Below are 14,560 nucleotides of genomic sequence, written 5' to 3'. Positions count from 1 at the left end.
ACACTAATATCAGTGTGTGAATGGGGAATCCTGCATGAGACTATTTGGACTTTGGATACGTCCCACCAAATTTCAATGTTTCCTTACATCATACATGAATGGTATTGACTGCTGCTACCAGGGTCACCTCGAAATTTTGATTATTTTTTTATAATCTAAAGTTGGGCCATGCTTTGGACATATAATTATTAAACATATCAAAGAATTCGAGGTCAATTTCCATATTGAGAGCTATCGAGTACCACCCATGCTTTCCATCCAACACACGTGTTAGCTCCTCAAGACTTACGTTGTTCGGGATTATCAGGAATTCAGGATCAGCGCTCCCATCTCCCGCTGATCTCGGTCGTCCATTTAGGAGACACTCCCACATGGCTCTAATTAGTACAATACAATGAGAAACCGCACGCAGGGGAATCCACGTGCGGCGACTTTTAATAATCCCAGCGTGGCTCGAGATGGAGTTGCCTTCACGTGCACCACTACCGCCGCCCGAAAAGTCCCCTTTGTTCCCGACAAATCATCCACGTCACAACCGGGAATGCATCCAATTCTGGTGGGTCCTCACTCCATCCAGCCCCTCCATTTCGCTGACTTTTCAACTACCCACGCCATACGCAGGGGAAGAAAACATTATAAGATTTGACCATGCGTGGCGTTCCCCCATTTTCCACGTCAAAACTGGGCCTTCGGATTGTGAATCGCACGGCCATGATCTGGTCACAACTAACCATGACCTTTACACACGAGGGACCACAATGGTAACACGCGCGATGTCTATCCACATTCTATATAAATATGAATATACGATAGAAAAATGAATGCACGGATGAGATAGAGACATTGGATTTGCATCGGCAGGGAAGACCAGGAGAAGATGACAATGGTGGCGTCTGAAGCAGGAGGAAAATGCAAGAAACACCCGGAACAAGAACAGCTACCAGGGGTTTGTTCCGCTTGTCTGAGAGAGAGGCTGTCTCAGCTGTATGGTTGTAAATCACAAAACAAAGCTGTGAATATGATGGGTGTTTCTTCTTGCTCCTCTCTATCTTCTTCTCCTCCTTATTCTTCAGCTTCCTCTTCTACTCTTGTCTCTCCCAATCGTAGTAATCATTATCGGCGGGCTTCGGAAGTAACGGCAAAAATCGCCATGGTAATAGGTGGTGGCCATGGTGGTGGGCTGAAAAAGAGCAGATCAGTAGCCGTCGTTCCGAGCGGCCGAGGCGGAGATGGGAAGACTAAGAAAGGAGGGTTTTGGTCGAAGCTGCTTCGCTCCAGGGGAGACAGGAGCAAGAGAGATTTCATGCATTCCAAATGGAGATTGGACTAGTGCGTACGGCACTTTTTGGGTTTATCGTCGTTTTGGGGGTATGAATAAAAATCAAAACAATAGGATTAAGCTTCCCTTTTTTGGTGTAAAGTTTTGTGTAATATGATGATGAATATATGGAAGACCACTGTTCAGTAGGAGATTTAATATCTTCAATTGCTCTTCTTTCTTCAACCTCCTCTCCCAGAAATTAAGCTAACAAGTGTGTATATATATATATATATATATCAAGTTACCCCGCAGCATGTAAGTTCAATCGGAAATTTGCTCCAGTATTTCAGTGATGCCACCAAAAAAAAAACAAAATCATAATTCTGGCCACCATTCACTACAATTTGAAGTTGCACACGCTACTTTTATCAACTGAAAGGGCCCTACGGAAACTACCGAATTCATACATTAATTGAGAACACTCCAGTATCTAGCATTGACAATGAAATTTGAATGTACGAAAAGAAGTTAAGATTGAGAAAAAGCAAAAATAGAGGCCATTGACAGGCACATTCTGTCCGTAGAAATTACCAATGTTCCATATGTATCCCAAGGAATCACCTTGTGTTCTCTAAAGAAACAAAACATAAAATATGAAGTCATCCTGTAGAACTTTTCTTTTTAGTCTAGAGAAAACCTCATGTTCAAATAGCACCCATGTTACAAACCAACAAGGGAAGCAAATATCAGAATGTCATTGTACTAATACATTTGAAAGTTACAAAACTCCTCTTCATTTTGTCATTTCTCCCCACTTGGTTTAACATATTTCTTTTTCCAGTGTTTTTTTCAGTTGCTGATAATTGTATGTAGTTTCCGTAAAGCAGGACACCCTCCCGAGCTTCAATTAGCATGGGAATCCAACTGCGGATAATTTGGTAAGAATCGGCTATCTACCTTTCTCCAAATCCTGTACATGATGTGGCCCCGTTTTCCCAATTTCTACAACAGTGACGAGTAATTTCTTTTTCAAATACCTATCATGGATATCATCTCATGGGGGCAGAACTTCTGATTTCCATCTCGTCTCCATCTTCACCACTATAGCTCCCTTGGTCTAAAGTCGGCCTTTTCAATCTTTGAAATATTTCATCAAGGGACTCAGATGAAGAAATACGAGAGACAAGTTTATTTTCCTGAACGTTCCGTAAAGGCATGAATTTCTTGGCCTCTATATTTGCCCTGAAACTTTGAAAACCTGTCTTCATTGATTGCCAGGTTGCAGCTAAACCAGAAGATGGCCCTCCCGTTGCATTACTGTTTTCAGACGCAGTGTTGCCTGCACCAAGCAGGGAGACCTTAGCAGAGGTTATGTTCTTCTCCACTGGCTTCTTATTGGATGCTAGTCTGCTTTGTTCTCGCACAGCAGCATATTTGTTACTGATGGCTTCTTTGTTCGCACCATATTTACGAACATCATCTTTCAAAGGTTTTGATGGGCCTCCAGTCATACCATCCTTGGTTAAATTGGTAGGCGCCTTCATCTCAACAACAGTACTATCCTGAACATTTTCATTTCAAGTTTAGAACTTTAATCAAGTTAGCAGGCAGACCAAAAGGAGAAGGGGAGATATCAAAGATTTGAGTAAAACTAAATACTAGTACTTTTAGTTCTTAAATCATTGTCACAGGATTGAATGTAGAATTTTATATTGATCCAAATATTTCCCAAATGTCATACAACGACAGCAACAACAATAATAAAGCAAAGAAAGATCATGGTTCCATCTTAATCAATGTTCACATACCGTGATATTGCTGCTGGACTCCACATCCATACTTGTATTATTGAAATTCCTTGCCAATGGGATAACATGCTCACCAACTTTGCGCCCTTCTTCAAGCCAAGATCGCTCTGAGGAAATAAGGACAGAATATAAAACACCTCACCATTAATAATTTTTTACTAGTTGAGATAAAGGCTTTGTTAGTTATCAAGCAGGCCACAAACTATTATGCACAAATACAAGTTGATTAGCTGGAAAAAGCTCACCCTTCTGTAAGATAATTAATCCTGATGGATCGAAGCCATCCATATCATCTGCCTCAGTTTGGAGTCTGAATCTCTTCCAGTTTCCAAAAAAAGCAATTAGCCGGTCAAAGAAATTGCTTGCAACCAACAGGGTGTATACAACCATAATAAGCGGATAGATTTTGTTAAAGCCAGTACCAAAGAATGGGACAGCAGCATCAATGCGCCCCATTCGCTGCAATAACATCATTATCACAAGGTGAAATGGTTAAATCTCTAGAGAGGAACAAAAGTAATCACATCAGAGAACCTCTGATTATTATAGTAGTATATCAGTCGACAACCTTTGTTTAATTCAAAGTTAAAAGTTTACATGCATAAAAACAGAATTTGGAAAACAGGAGGTGAAATGGAGAGTGAAAACCAGAAACAGGATAAAAACAGGCAAGAGAGGCCTGACACAGGAAAATGGCTCTAAATTTGAACGAGGGAACTTGTTGAATAGGAATTGTTCGGAAAACATACAGGACATCAGAACAGAGTCAACCTTAATTTTAAGATGACATGGGAAGGAATTTCTTAAATGTTAAGACTTAATGGACCAGCTTGAGGAGAAGTATAAGCAAATAAAAGGAAAGAAAAAATAAACAAATAAGAAATAGGTTCAAAATTAATAATTTTTTTCTCACAACTTCTTCTCATTTTCTTTCACCTTTCATATAAAGAATGAATAATTAGAAAATGTATAATTATGCAAATAATTTCCGCTATTTAATTTTCCTTTCTATTTTCCACTGTAAACTGAACAAGAGAATTTTGAAATTCCTTTCCACTGTTTTTCCTTTCAAACAGAGCCTAAAGAGTTGCTTTCACGAGAGAGGATTCCCTTCCCCAGCTTTTCCAAACATGACAAAAATTCCCCACTTCCATGAATTTTGTCATATTTTCCAACAGCTATTAGTCTAGTTTCCTAGGCTCTCAGAATGGGGTCCCCTCCTAGAATAATTTTTCCAGTAACTACAAACAAGAAAAGTAGAAAGATGATGTTTTGGTGGTAACCATAGTGATGGAAACCAAACCAACACCCAATTTTAAATATCTAGGATTCAACAGAGGGAGTTTGCCACTTGTCTCTCAAATATGTACAGAGACAATATGTTACAGTTACCTAGGAGGCTGGAGGCTATCCATTTTCCCAAATATGTAAAAAAACAAAGCCTGGAATCTATGGTAGAAGGATGGAGGGAGTTCGCCATTTCTTTCTTAAATATGTACAATGACAATGCTTCCATTGCAATTGCAAGCTGGGAGCTCCATACACACTTAGAACAGCAAAATGATACAGCTCATGCAGAAAGAAAAAGATGGTTAAATCACCTAAAATTTTCTCACAGAACACCTCAACTCAGTCCAAATCAGAAGGCCAAAAAGAGAAAATAGGTATGCACCAAAAAAAGTACATCCCAAGTATTTTGTATACAACACTCAGAATGCAGGTGCTTATATTAAATGAGACACACCACTTATTTACTAAATTTTGAGTTTCTGCTTGAACCAGATATAAGTGTCATTGAGGAGAACAACAAATAAAGACATCACAGAAGGCTTACCTTTTCAAAGATAGTTTCCTTTTGAAGGCGAATGCAATTGAGAAAGTTGTATGAAATTGGAGGTGCATACCGAGCAACCATCCTGAAAGATATGTTGTAATGCAATCGAGCATAAGCTTCAGTGTAAAAAATATCATTAAGACAAAGTTCAAATTTAAGGCAATAGAACTATGAAGAAAAACTTACGAGCATATCATAAGCAGGTTGACTGAGCTTGTTTGTCTTGGTGTTAATGAGTAAAACATCAGCATTCCAACTTTGAACAAGGAATAATATGTGCAGATGCACATATACATCAGAGGAATAAAAGCAAAGACCTAGGGGAAATATCACCAATCAATTTACGGAAAGCAGAAAAGTTGTGGAGAAAATAGGCAGGTAAGAACTATTAGAGCTTATTGTTGCTATGCTTAAGTGTATTATTTGTTATATTATGTTAGGGGTATTATTATATTCTCTTTATTAGGCTCAATAATAAAAATAGGAGGAAAGATATAGTAAAAGTCAATAAGACAAAAACCTAAGGTTCTGTTTAGTAACTGTTTTCAAAAACCATTTTTTGTTCTCCATAATAAACAAATAAGAAAACTTGTTTGACAAACAAAAAATAAAAAATAGTTTTTAATTCTTAAAAACATAACATTTTTTAATTGTTTTCAGTTATTTTCAATTGTTTTCTGAAGACTGTTTTAAAAAATAATTATACAAATATAAACAATGATTAACAAAATATTGTATATAAAAGTTATTTTTAAAAACATAGAAAACAAGTTAAAAACATTTCAGGTTCCCAAACAGACGTTTTCTACAAAACATCGGAGAGCAGTCTTCAAAAACTATTCTCAAAAATTGCTTTGTAAAACTGTTTTCTAGAATTCCCAAACAGAACCTAAACCTTGCCCATCTTTTATTCCTCTTTTTTGCCTCCTCCTTCAACTCTAGAATCACAAGTTTATAGTTTCAACTTGGTATCAAAACACTATATATATGTATGCATGTATGTACATATGCATATATGATATAATGACATGTAGACGTCACGCTGAGACCATGATTATATCTTGCTGATGTCAGCATCTTAAGCCAAAATTTGCAGGTTAGGATCTACTAATTCTTCTGATATGGTAAGTTTTTGAAGCTGTTTGAAGTTGTTTGACTGTACTTTTTTTTTTTCTATGATTCTCAGAATTTTAGCCCTCACTTTTTGGTTTTGAAATTTGAGGCTATTTTGGTGGATCTTTTAATTTAAGTCAGTCCCACATGATATGCTTGAGGATAATTAAATTACAGTTGTTTGCCGGTTTCTTGCATTTGGGGTGTTCTTTCATGATCTAGGATGTGTACATACTGTTTTGGGATTGCTGAAGGTTCTCTAGTACCGGTGCTAATCTTCCTTTTTATAACATTGAGCTATTAGTTTTATTCCATTTGAGAGTCTTTATTGTTGGTTCCTATGGTTCACAAGTTCTCTCCAAGTTGTTGGATGTTGTTCCATGTTACATGGGTTCAGGGTATGGGTGTTGGTACATGTCTAGGTGTCAGATCCTTTGCACCCCTAAAACTTAAACAATGGGAGTTCGGCTGAAAAGGATCTCAACTATGGGTGCAAGTACTTGGATATGACATTAATGAAAACTAAATTAACACTAAACATAAGCATAGAAATAAAATAAGTTATCAATAATAATATATGGTAAGTAGAAAATATATTTATTATATCTTTTTCATTTTAACAAGATACTAAGCGTAATTTCACTTTGATTTGTACATGAAAAACCTATTTATTAGAAGTCTTTTATTTCAATAGGATGCTAAGAAAAATCTTTAAGAAAGTTTATGTTGCATAATTAGTATACTTTGATTGGTTTAAAACTATAAAAATTTATATAATTTTGTAATAAATATTTTCCAATACACTAGATGCTGCTAAAATGCAATTAATATTGAATTTCTTATCATGCAAATATTTTTGAATTTTTTATATTAATTATTATAATTTGACTCTATATTTTTTAAGATATTAATTTTGATATTTAGCCTTAGATTTTTTATGCTATTAATTATTATATTTATCTTTAAATTTTATCTATTATAATTTTTAAAAAATTAAGAAAGAGATAAAGAGCAAAATAGTTATAAATGATGCAATATAAGCATAATTAAAAAAAAATGAAGAAAAAAAGCAATAAAGTAGTCACAAACTAAATAGTCGTAACTGATGCAATATAATCGTATCTAACATAGATCTCACACTCACACCAACGTTGACACAAGTATTTTAGTTGAAATTAATATGTCCAGACACATCACAAATGTTATTTGTTATGCTAAAGCTTGGAAATTTTTCATGACTAAAAAGAAATTGCATCTCCTCAAGGATGATGAAATATTAAATTTAGTTACATTGAAAAAATCAAATGGTGTTAATTACCTTACTTAGGCCTATGCTTTTTAGATTTTTCTACTAGGATAGAAGAAATTCAAATACTTGACAAATAATCCCCCTTCAGATATAAAGGATAGGTGTTAGTATCTTCACTACTAGCATGCTAAGCAAAGGCACATGTAGTTGCACCTTAAACCCGTGTGACCTAAGGCATGATGAGAAGCATGCCTTGACTTGGAATAAGAGGTAAATGAAAGAGCATTGACACATAAGTTGGCTTAGATGCATGGGATGTGTTGCAACACATTTTTTTTTTTATAGGTAAAGTAAATTCATTAAGAGCCAATAGGCTAGAGAAAGGGTATACACGGAGTATACCAAATACAAAGAAGCAAAAAGCAAAGGGACAAACAAGCTTGACCCTTACTTGGTGGCTAGCCAGTCTACGAAATCTATCAAAGACAAAGTGTGTTCCTCTATATACACCCTATCCCAATTCACGAAAGTGTACAAAAAAATGGATTTAATATCTTGATCGTTCCTCTCAATATCATCGAAGGCCCTCCTATTCCTTTCTTTCCAGATGGTCCACATCAGGCAGAGGGGGGTAGCTCTCCAAGCTTTCTCCCTTTTCTTGCCCACAAAAGATCCATACCAACCCAGGAGGTTTCTTTTCACAGAGGAGTGCATCACCCATTGCACCCCAAAAAGGGAGAAGATCAGAAGCCATAACATTCTGGCTTTCTCGCAAAACAGAAGAAGGTGATCTGTGGTTTCCTCCTCATATTTACACAAAAAACACCTATTGGGAATGCTCCAACCAAATCTCTTCAGGCGATCAGTGGTGAGCAGCCAGCTCTAAGGCGCCTCCCATCCAAAGAAGCTAGCCCTAATTGGAACCCAAGGCGTCCAAATAGTTCTAGCCGGGAAGGAGGGCTTTGTGCCCCTTGAGAGTAAGCTATAAAAAGACTTAACAGAAAAGGTCCCATTCTTGTTCTCTTTCCACCGGAGCAAGTCATCCACACCTCTTCTAATGGTCAAAGGATGAAGCTTGCTTAATAAGCTTTCTACTTCTCCCACCTCCCAATCATTAAGGTGTCTATTAAAACGAAGCCCCCAGCTACCCCCAACTTCATCTTCCTCCCAAGCCTCAGCAACCCAGCCTTCTTTGTTGACGGAGAGATTAAACAAGATGGGGGAAGCTTCCTTCAGAGATTGATTTCCACACCACAAGTCCTTCCAAAACTTCACTCTAGTACCTGCTGCAACACATAACCAAGGCCTGGCCGCCTAGCACAACAATACAAAACACCACATGACATGCAAGCCTTGCATGGGTGGCTTGGCTTGGTCAAAAAATGAATTTTCAATTTCACTAATTTGGGAATTTCCTTCAAAGAGGAGGCTCTAAGAGGAATTCTCCAAGTCGTGGCAAATGGAAATGATTTTTCAAGAATTACTTCTGATTTTTGAAAAATCATTATTCCTACTAAAGCACTTATAATACTTTAAGAAAATTTGAAAATGGGCTTAAAATGCTCTTTGAGACCATCATAGTTGAAAAGGATGGTGATCATGAGAAATGGCTAGGCTCGCATCCATACACAATGAAACACACCCAAGGGTACCCCTAAAGCGTCTACAAGGTTTAGATAGGCTAGGATAAGCTGCAATGCCTTGTGCAATAAATTGGTGTGCCAAAAGCACAATGTCAGGACACAAGACACATGGCTATATTAGTATGTGGGGCATTGCATGACACTAAGCCCAACACATCAGTTGGCACCATCAGCACAATGTCATGGGCCACAACATGAGTAGACATGGGCATAATGTTATAGTATGGATGAGCAAGTCATTTTGCAGAACATGGTTTAGGTCACATGAGGCATTGCTAAGGCATGCCTAGTGCAGAAGTATAGTGTGGATGAGCAAGTCATGGTGCGGAACGTGGTTTAGGTTGCATGAGGCATGGCTAAGGCATGCCTAGTAGCAGAAGGGATAATACAATCACATGAGTCAAGCATCAAGTGGAGTAACCAAGCCATGGTGCTAGGCTAAAGTGGTGCATACAAGCCTTGGCCCACACAAACAAGAGGTAAGCTCGAATTAGCATCCATAGGGCATTGACACGGGCTAAGAAATAGGTCATTGGTACAATGTCTGCATGGCACATGGAAGAAAGTTCATGTGACACCTAGAATTGGTCGAAGACCAAGCAAGGGGGTTGATGGAATCATGTGGGGCTTGACACCTTGTTGATATGAGGTGGTTACAAGATCAATGGCTAGATTGACACATGGCTAGGAGATCAAGATGTGGATTGTTAAGACATGCTTGCAAACATGCACCAAGAGGATCAAAACATGGGCTAACCTGTGGGATAAGTGCCTAATAATGTGGGAAATTGGTTGACCTGTCATGAAGCTTAGTGCGGAACATGCTATGAACCTGGTCTAAGGGAGTTGGCCAGGCATGAGAAGCATGGGCATAAAGTGGGCTGTTGATAGAAGCTTGCTAGACATGTGGCAAAGCCAAGCAAGTCTCTAATGTGCCGAGACAGGTGGCATGCAAGAGCAACAAGGCAATAGGTGGCATGATCCATGGAACGTATTAGAGAAAGGCTAACAAATGGCATCAGTAGAGGGTATGGAGACAATTGTTGGAACATGTAGCAATATCAGAGGTCAAGTGAAGGATAAGTACTTAGATATGGATGGAGAAAATGGGGGCTTACTCTCTTATCATGAGGGCAGTCCACTGAGCTCACAATTGCTCATGAGTGGGCAGTACATGGGCCGATGATGGCTTTGGTGTAGGGGCATTGTTCTGCAAGTCTAGGCCATGTTGCTTGTAACATTTGAGAGAAAAGTATATAAGTGTGGGATTTTTTTGCTTTCCCCTTAAAACGTTGGCTTATGTGTTGGCTTACAATCTCTTTTTATCTTGTAGGTGATCAGGTGGAACCTTAGCAGGACCTTGAGTAAGCTGGCTTAGAGGAGTCAAGTGCTGTACATTTCAAAAAAGGTTGATGGAAACTATAGGCATGTGACACTAGAGAATATAAAGATTGAATGTGCGAGCGCTCTATAGTTATGGGATGGTTCTGACATAGTATATGAAACCTCACATGGCTATTATCGTTGAATTTTGTCACTCTTCTAAGGAGATTTAGGACTCGCTTGCAGAATCATTTTCACAATAGAGTAATGTTTCTTGGCTTTATGAGTTGTACAAGAAAATTTTTCCTATTAAGCAGTTCAGAAGATCATTGTCTAACTACTATAGCATTATTAAAAGTTTGTGGGATTAATTACTGAAGAATCAGCCTTTTATTCCTCATTTACAGCAATATAAGCAACATTGGAAGGAGTTCATTATTACTTCCTTGCTATCCAGTTTGGACTCTGATCTTCATGGTTTTAAAAAATCAACTTCTTGCTAGTAAGACCCTACGCACTATTGCTAATGCTTATTCTCAGCTATTAAGGTCCTCTTTGGGACAAGGCTCCATTCTAACCCCTCTAGAGTCTTTTGCCCTAATCTCTAATAGTGGACATTGTAGCGACTCCAGCAATAATTGTGGTAAAAGAGCTTTTTGTGGTAGTTTCCATGGAGGTGGCCATAATGGTGGGCATGATGATATAAAAGTGCGATTACTATGGTGGTATTAATCATATTGAACACTGCTGGATAAAATAACAAGAAGAATTGTGTATCAACTATCAAGTTACTCATGGTACTACAAAACCACTCTAACCTTTAGCTTCATGTGGATAGGTAGTTCCTGATACTGGCTCTTGTGATACACTTACTACTCAATTTAGTGGTCTCATTTCAACATTAAAAACTACCATTCCATCATCTCCTACTACTACTTTAGTCAATTCAAATAAAGGCTACAACTTGGGTGGGTTGGTCAAGTTGATAGCTAACCCAAAACCAACTTGAAAACAATCAACCTGAACTCAATCCAACTCGATCTCTAACCCAAGATACTCAACCCAAGCTCAATCTAACCTCATTTTTTCTAAGCTCAGGTTGATCGGATTGCGTGATTTAGAATCCATCCATAATATTCTTTAAAAAACTTTTTTGTATATATTTATACCAAAATTTAAATAGTAAAGAGGAAAAAATTTCAAGATAAAAACAACAAAAAAGTAAAAATAAACGTATGTTTTTCTTTAAAAATAAAAAATAAAAAGAGTAAAGTTTATGATATAATATAATTTGATATTTTAAAAAAAAAACTAAAAAGAAACTAAATATTATTATATAGGATAGTATACATTATAAATATTATAAAAACATTAAATTAGGTTTGGATTAGGCTCGGGTTATTCGAATCTTGATCTGAGCCCAACCCAAATTGAGCTTGAATGGAAAAAACCTAACCCGACCCAATCCGAGTATTAAAAACGATTTCTCAAACCTGCCCAAACGTTGGGTTGGGTTAGGCTCGGGTTGGGTCGAGCCAACCTGCCCAAAGTTGCACCACTAATTCAAATAATGTTGCATGTGTCACTTAATCTACTTCATCTTGGGTCATTCAATTTGGGCTAATTCTCAAATATCTATTCATTCATTGTTCTCTTCTTATTTCAAATGTGTTCAACTCATATTTTTTTACTTATGGTTCTTCTTAGTCTACTCTTAGGAAAGGTGTGTTACACCCTACCAAGTTGTTGTTGTCATCCTCTAGTCTTTATGTTCCTAATGTTCCATTTAATTTACTTTATGTAAATAAACTTCCTAAAAACTTAAATTTTACAGCAATTTTTTATACTAATTCATGCATTTTTCAAGACCTAACAACAAAAAAGATGCTTGGTTTAGGATGTGAGAAAGATGGATTGTATCATCTAGATCTTAGCGAACCTACTTCTTCAATATTGAGTGCTATCTTCCTCCCCTCTTCAATGACATTTTCATTTAGGTCATCCATATTTAGCAAAGTTGTGTTTAATTATACCCATATTGAGTCATGTGTCTAGTTTAGAATCTGAAGCTTGTCATTGGGGTTAGCATAGGCATAGGCATCAGTTTGAGCCTTTTGATGTAGTCCACATAGACATTGGGTCTATATCAAACTCTTAGTTTGTATGAATTTATTTATTTTGTTAAATTTGTTGATGATTTCTCTCAAATGACCTGGATGTCTTTAATGAAAAAGTGATGTGAATTACCTTATATTGTCTTCAAAATTTTACAATGACATTCTTGTTCAATTTGGTAAAAGGCATCAAAGTTATTCAATCCCATAATGTGTCAGGGTATAGCTCATACTACCTTTGAGAAGTTATGGATTCCTCCCTTCAAGAAATGGATCTAGATATTCTTACACCCATATTGATGCACTGTGACAATTACACACTTATCGTTTTTGCTAATAATTCTGCCTTCCAAGCGCATACCAAATGTACAGAAGCTGATTATCATTATATTCAAGATTTGTTAATGAGCAAGCAAATTGTTACATCTTATATTAGATTAGACGACCAGTTGGAAGACATTCTCATGAAACCATTGCCTCGCAATACATTTCAGTGCTTGTGTTCCAGGCTAAGCATAGCTCAGGGGGGAGTGTTAAAGTTCATTATTGAAACAATAGGGTTCATCATTGCCTATAGTACATTAGAGATATTATAGTAATCTTCTCCTTTTTAAACTCAATAATATAAATAGGTAGAGAGGTGTAGAAAAAGAAAATAAAACAAAAACCTAAACCTCTCCTCCTTCGAAACGCTAAAATTGCAAGTTCATAGTTTCAACTAGAACCATGTACCACATACCTATAAGCATGACACAAAATAAAATGGACATATGGATAACAACCCTAAGGCAGATGGAAAACAATTTAATGCACCCATCATACAAGTCCAGTACAAAAAGGATAACAATAAAAAGTTTGAATTATACAAGACCACCATGTGCTTAGGCTTTAATGCTAGAAATAATAATCACAAACAGGAGAGGTGCACATAGAGAAGTCAGGTTAAAAGATCAGAGACTAAGAAAAAAGGTTAAAAATAATGTGCAAGTTCAATGAAAAAGAAGAGATTCCATACTCATACCCAAAAAAAATCAGTTCGGTAGGAGATATACAAGACACATTAGAACTAGAAGGGGAAAAAAAAAGTTCGAATTCTTTTTTTTTTTTGATAGGCAGCAACTCTTGTTCATTTGACAAATTTAGGACTTGCTTAGGATAATCTTTTACCTTTTGGCCTTAGAAAAAGCTGAAGCTAAAGCCCTAATCTCAAAGAAGCAATCCTAATTTATGGAAAGTTTGATTAAATGATAAACAACTTCAAGCATGAGTTAAAAGAAGATTTATTCGAGAAGCAACACTATATATTTGCCTCCATATTAAGTTCTTTTTAGTGCTAAAAGCACAAATAAAAAAAATACACATAAGCCCCGTATGAGATTGCTTCTCATTTTTTGCTTTAGCTAAAAGCTAGAATCTGAAGCTAACACCATGATTTTAAAGCAGCAATGCTAGTAATATGGAAGTTCTATTAAACATGAAACAGTCTTCAACACAAGCCAAAGAAGGGCTTCTATCAATTAAGTTCTCTTTTAAGCCAAAAGCTATTTGAATAAACTAACCCAAAGACAGAAGAACTCTCCTTGTACTTCAAAAATGGTATTGCCTTCCAAAAAGCAATAAACAAGGCCTAAAGGTAGCTGGTAGCATTGTTCCAACTTAAAGATCTAGGACAATCTCCAATTCATTTCTTCAAATTCTGAAGAACCTCTCATATTCAATTGATTTCTTATCCACCATTTTCAATATTCCATTAGGTTTATTTATGCTTAAACAAGATAACAAGAATCTCAAGTGATGAGAATTACCACAAACCCTACAATTTTACACAAGCACCAAAGGCATGCCTTGATGAGTGAATAGCCACCTAGGGGTTGCCTAGATGAGTGAGTAGCCACCTAGGGTTTGGGAACCACTCACAAAGTTGTGTGAGCACTAGCTAGGTTCACTATAGATAAATCAAGGTCTAGATCAATGCCTGGCATGAAAATAAAAGGCCATTTTCTTATTTATAAAGTAATAAAATAGGGCAGTTTAGATAGGCATATTCACACACATAATCAGATACAATTCACAAATACATATGCATGTGAAACTGTCTATGTAAATATGGTCACATATACACATATGGTACATACATAGTGATTCAAGTGCTTTTTTTCTTTTTAATTTTTTGGAAGGAATTCTGCTCTAGGATCCAAATATGTAGAATCAAGTG

General features: G+C 36.7%; 2 protein-coding genes across 3 annotated transcripts in view; one reads left to right on the top strand and one right to left on the bottom strand.

The window, feature by feature from the left end:
• Positions 1–805: 805 nt before the first annotated feature.
• Positions 806–1,486, top strand: LOC104878641 (uncharacterized). Its single transcript, XM_010649238.3, has one exon. The coding sequence runs from the start codon at positions 878–880 to the stop codon at positions 1,328–1,330; it is 453 nt and encodes a 150-aa protein (XP_010647540.1). The 5' UTR covers positions 806–877; the 3' UTR covers positions 1,331–1,486.
• Positions 1,487–1,795: 309 nt separating this feature from the next.
• The window catches only part of LOC100263482 (uncharacterized), a 33,734-nt gene continuing 20,969 nt past the window's right edge, over positions 1,796–14,560 (bottom strand). For both annotated transcript variants that reach the window (XM_002264372.5, XM_019221043.2), the window contains 5 exons: positions 5,090–5,220; positions 4,904–4,985; positions 3,315–3,528; positions 3,070–3,176; positions 1,796–2,823 (listed from right to left, as the gene is read on the bottom strand). In XM_002264372.5, the coding sequence (XP_002264408.2) occupies positions 2,311–2,823; positions 3,070–3,176; positions 3,315–3,528; positions 4,904–4,985; positions 5,090–5,220 (1,047 nt within the window). In that variant the 3' untranslated portion in view covers positions 1,796–2,310. The remainder of the gene's footprint in view (positions 2,824–3,069; positions 3,177–3,314; positions 3,529–4,903; positions 4,986–5,089; positions 5,221–14,560) is intronic.

The sequence above is a fragment of the Vitis vinifera genome, chromosome 7 (genome assembly GCF_030704535.1).
Source record: "Vitis vinifera cultivar Pinot Noir 40024 chromosome 7, ASM3070453v1".
NCBI classification, from domain to species: domain Eukaryota; kingdom Viridiplantae; phylum Streptophyta; class Magnoliopsida; order Vitales; family Vitaceae; genus Vitis; species Vitis vinifera.
This window is presented reverse-complemented; position numbering and strand designations above follow the sequence as displayed.

Coding starts and splice junctions, on each gene's coding strand:
- LOC104878641 (XM_010649238.3), top strand. CDS start 878: ATGACAATGGTGGCGTCTGAAGCAGGAGGAAAATGCAAGAAACACCCG.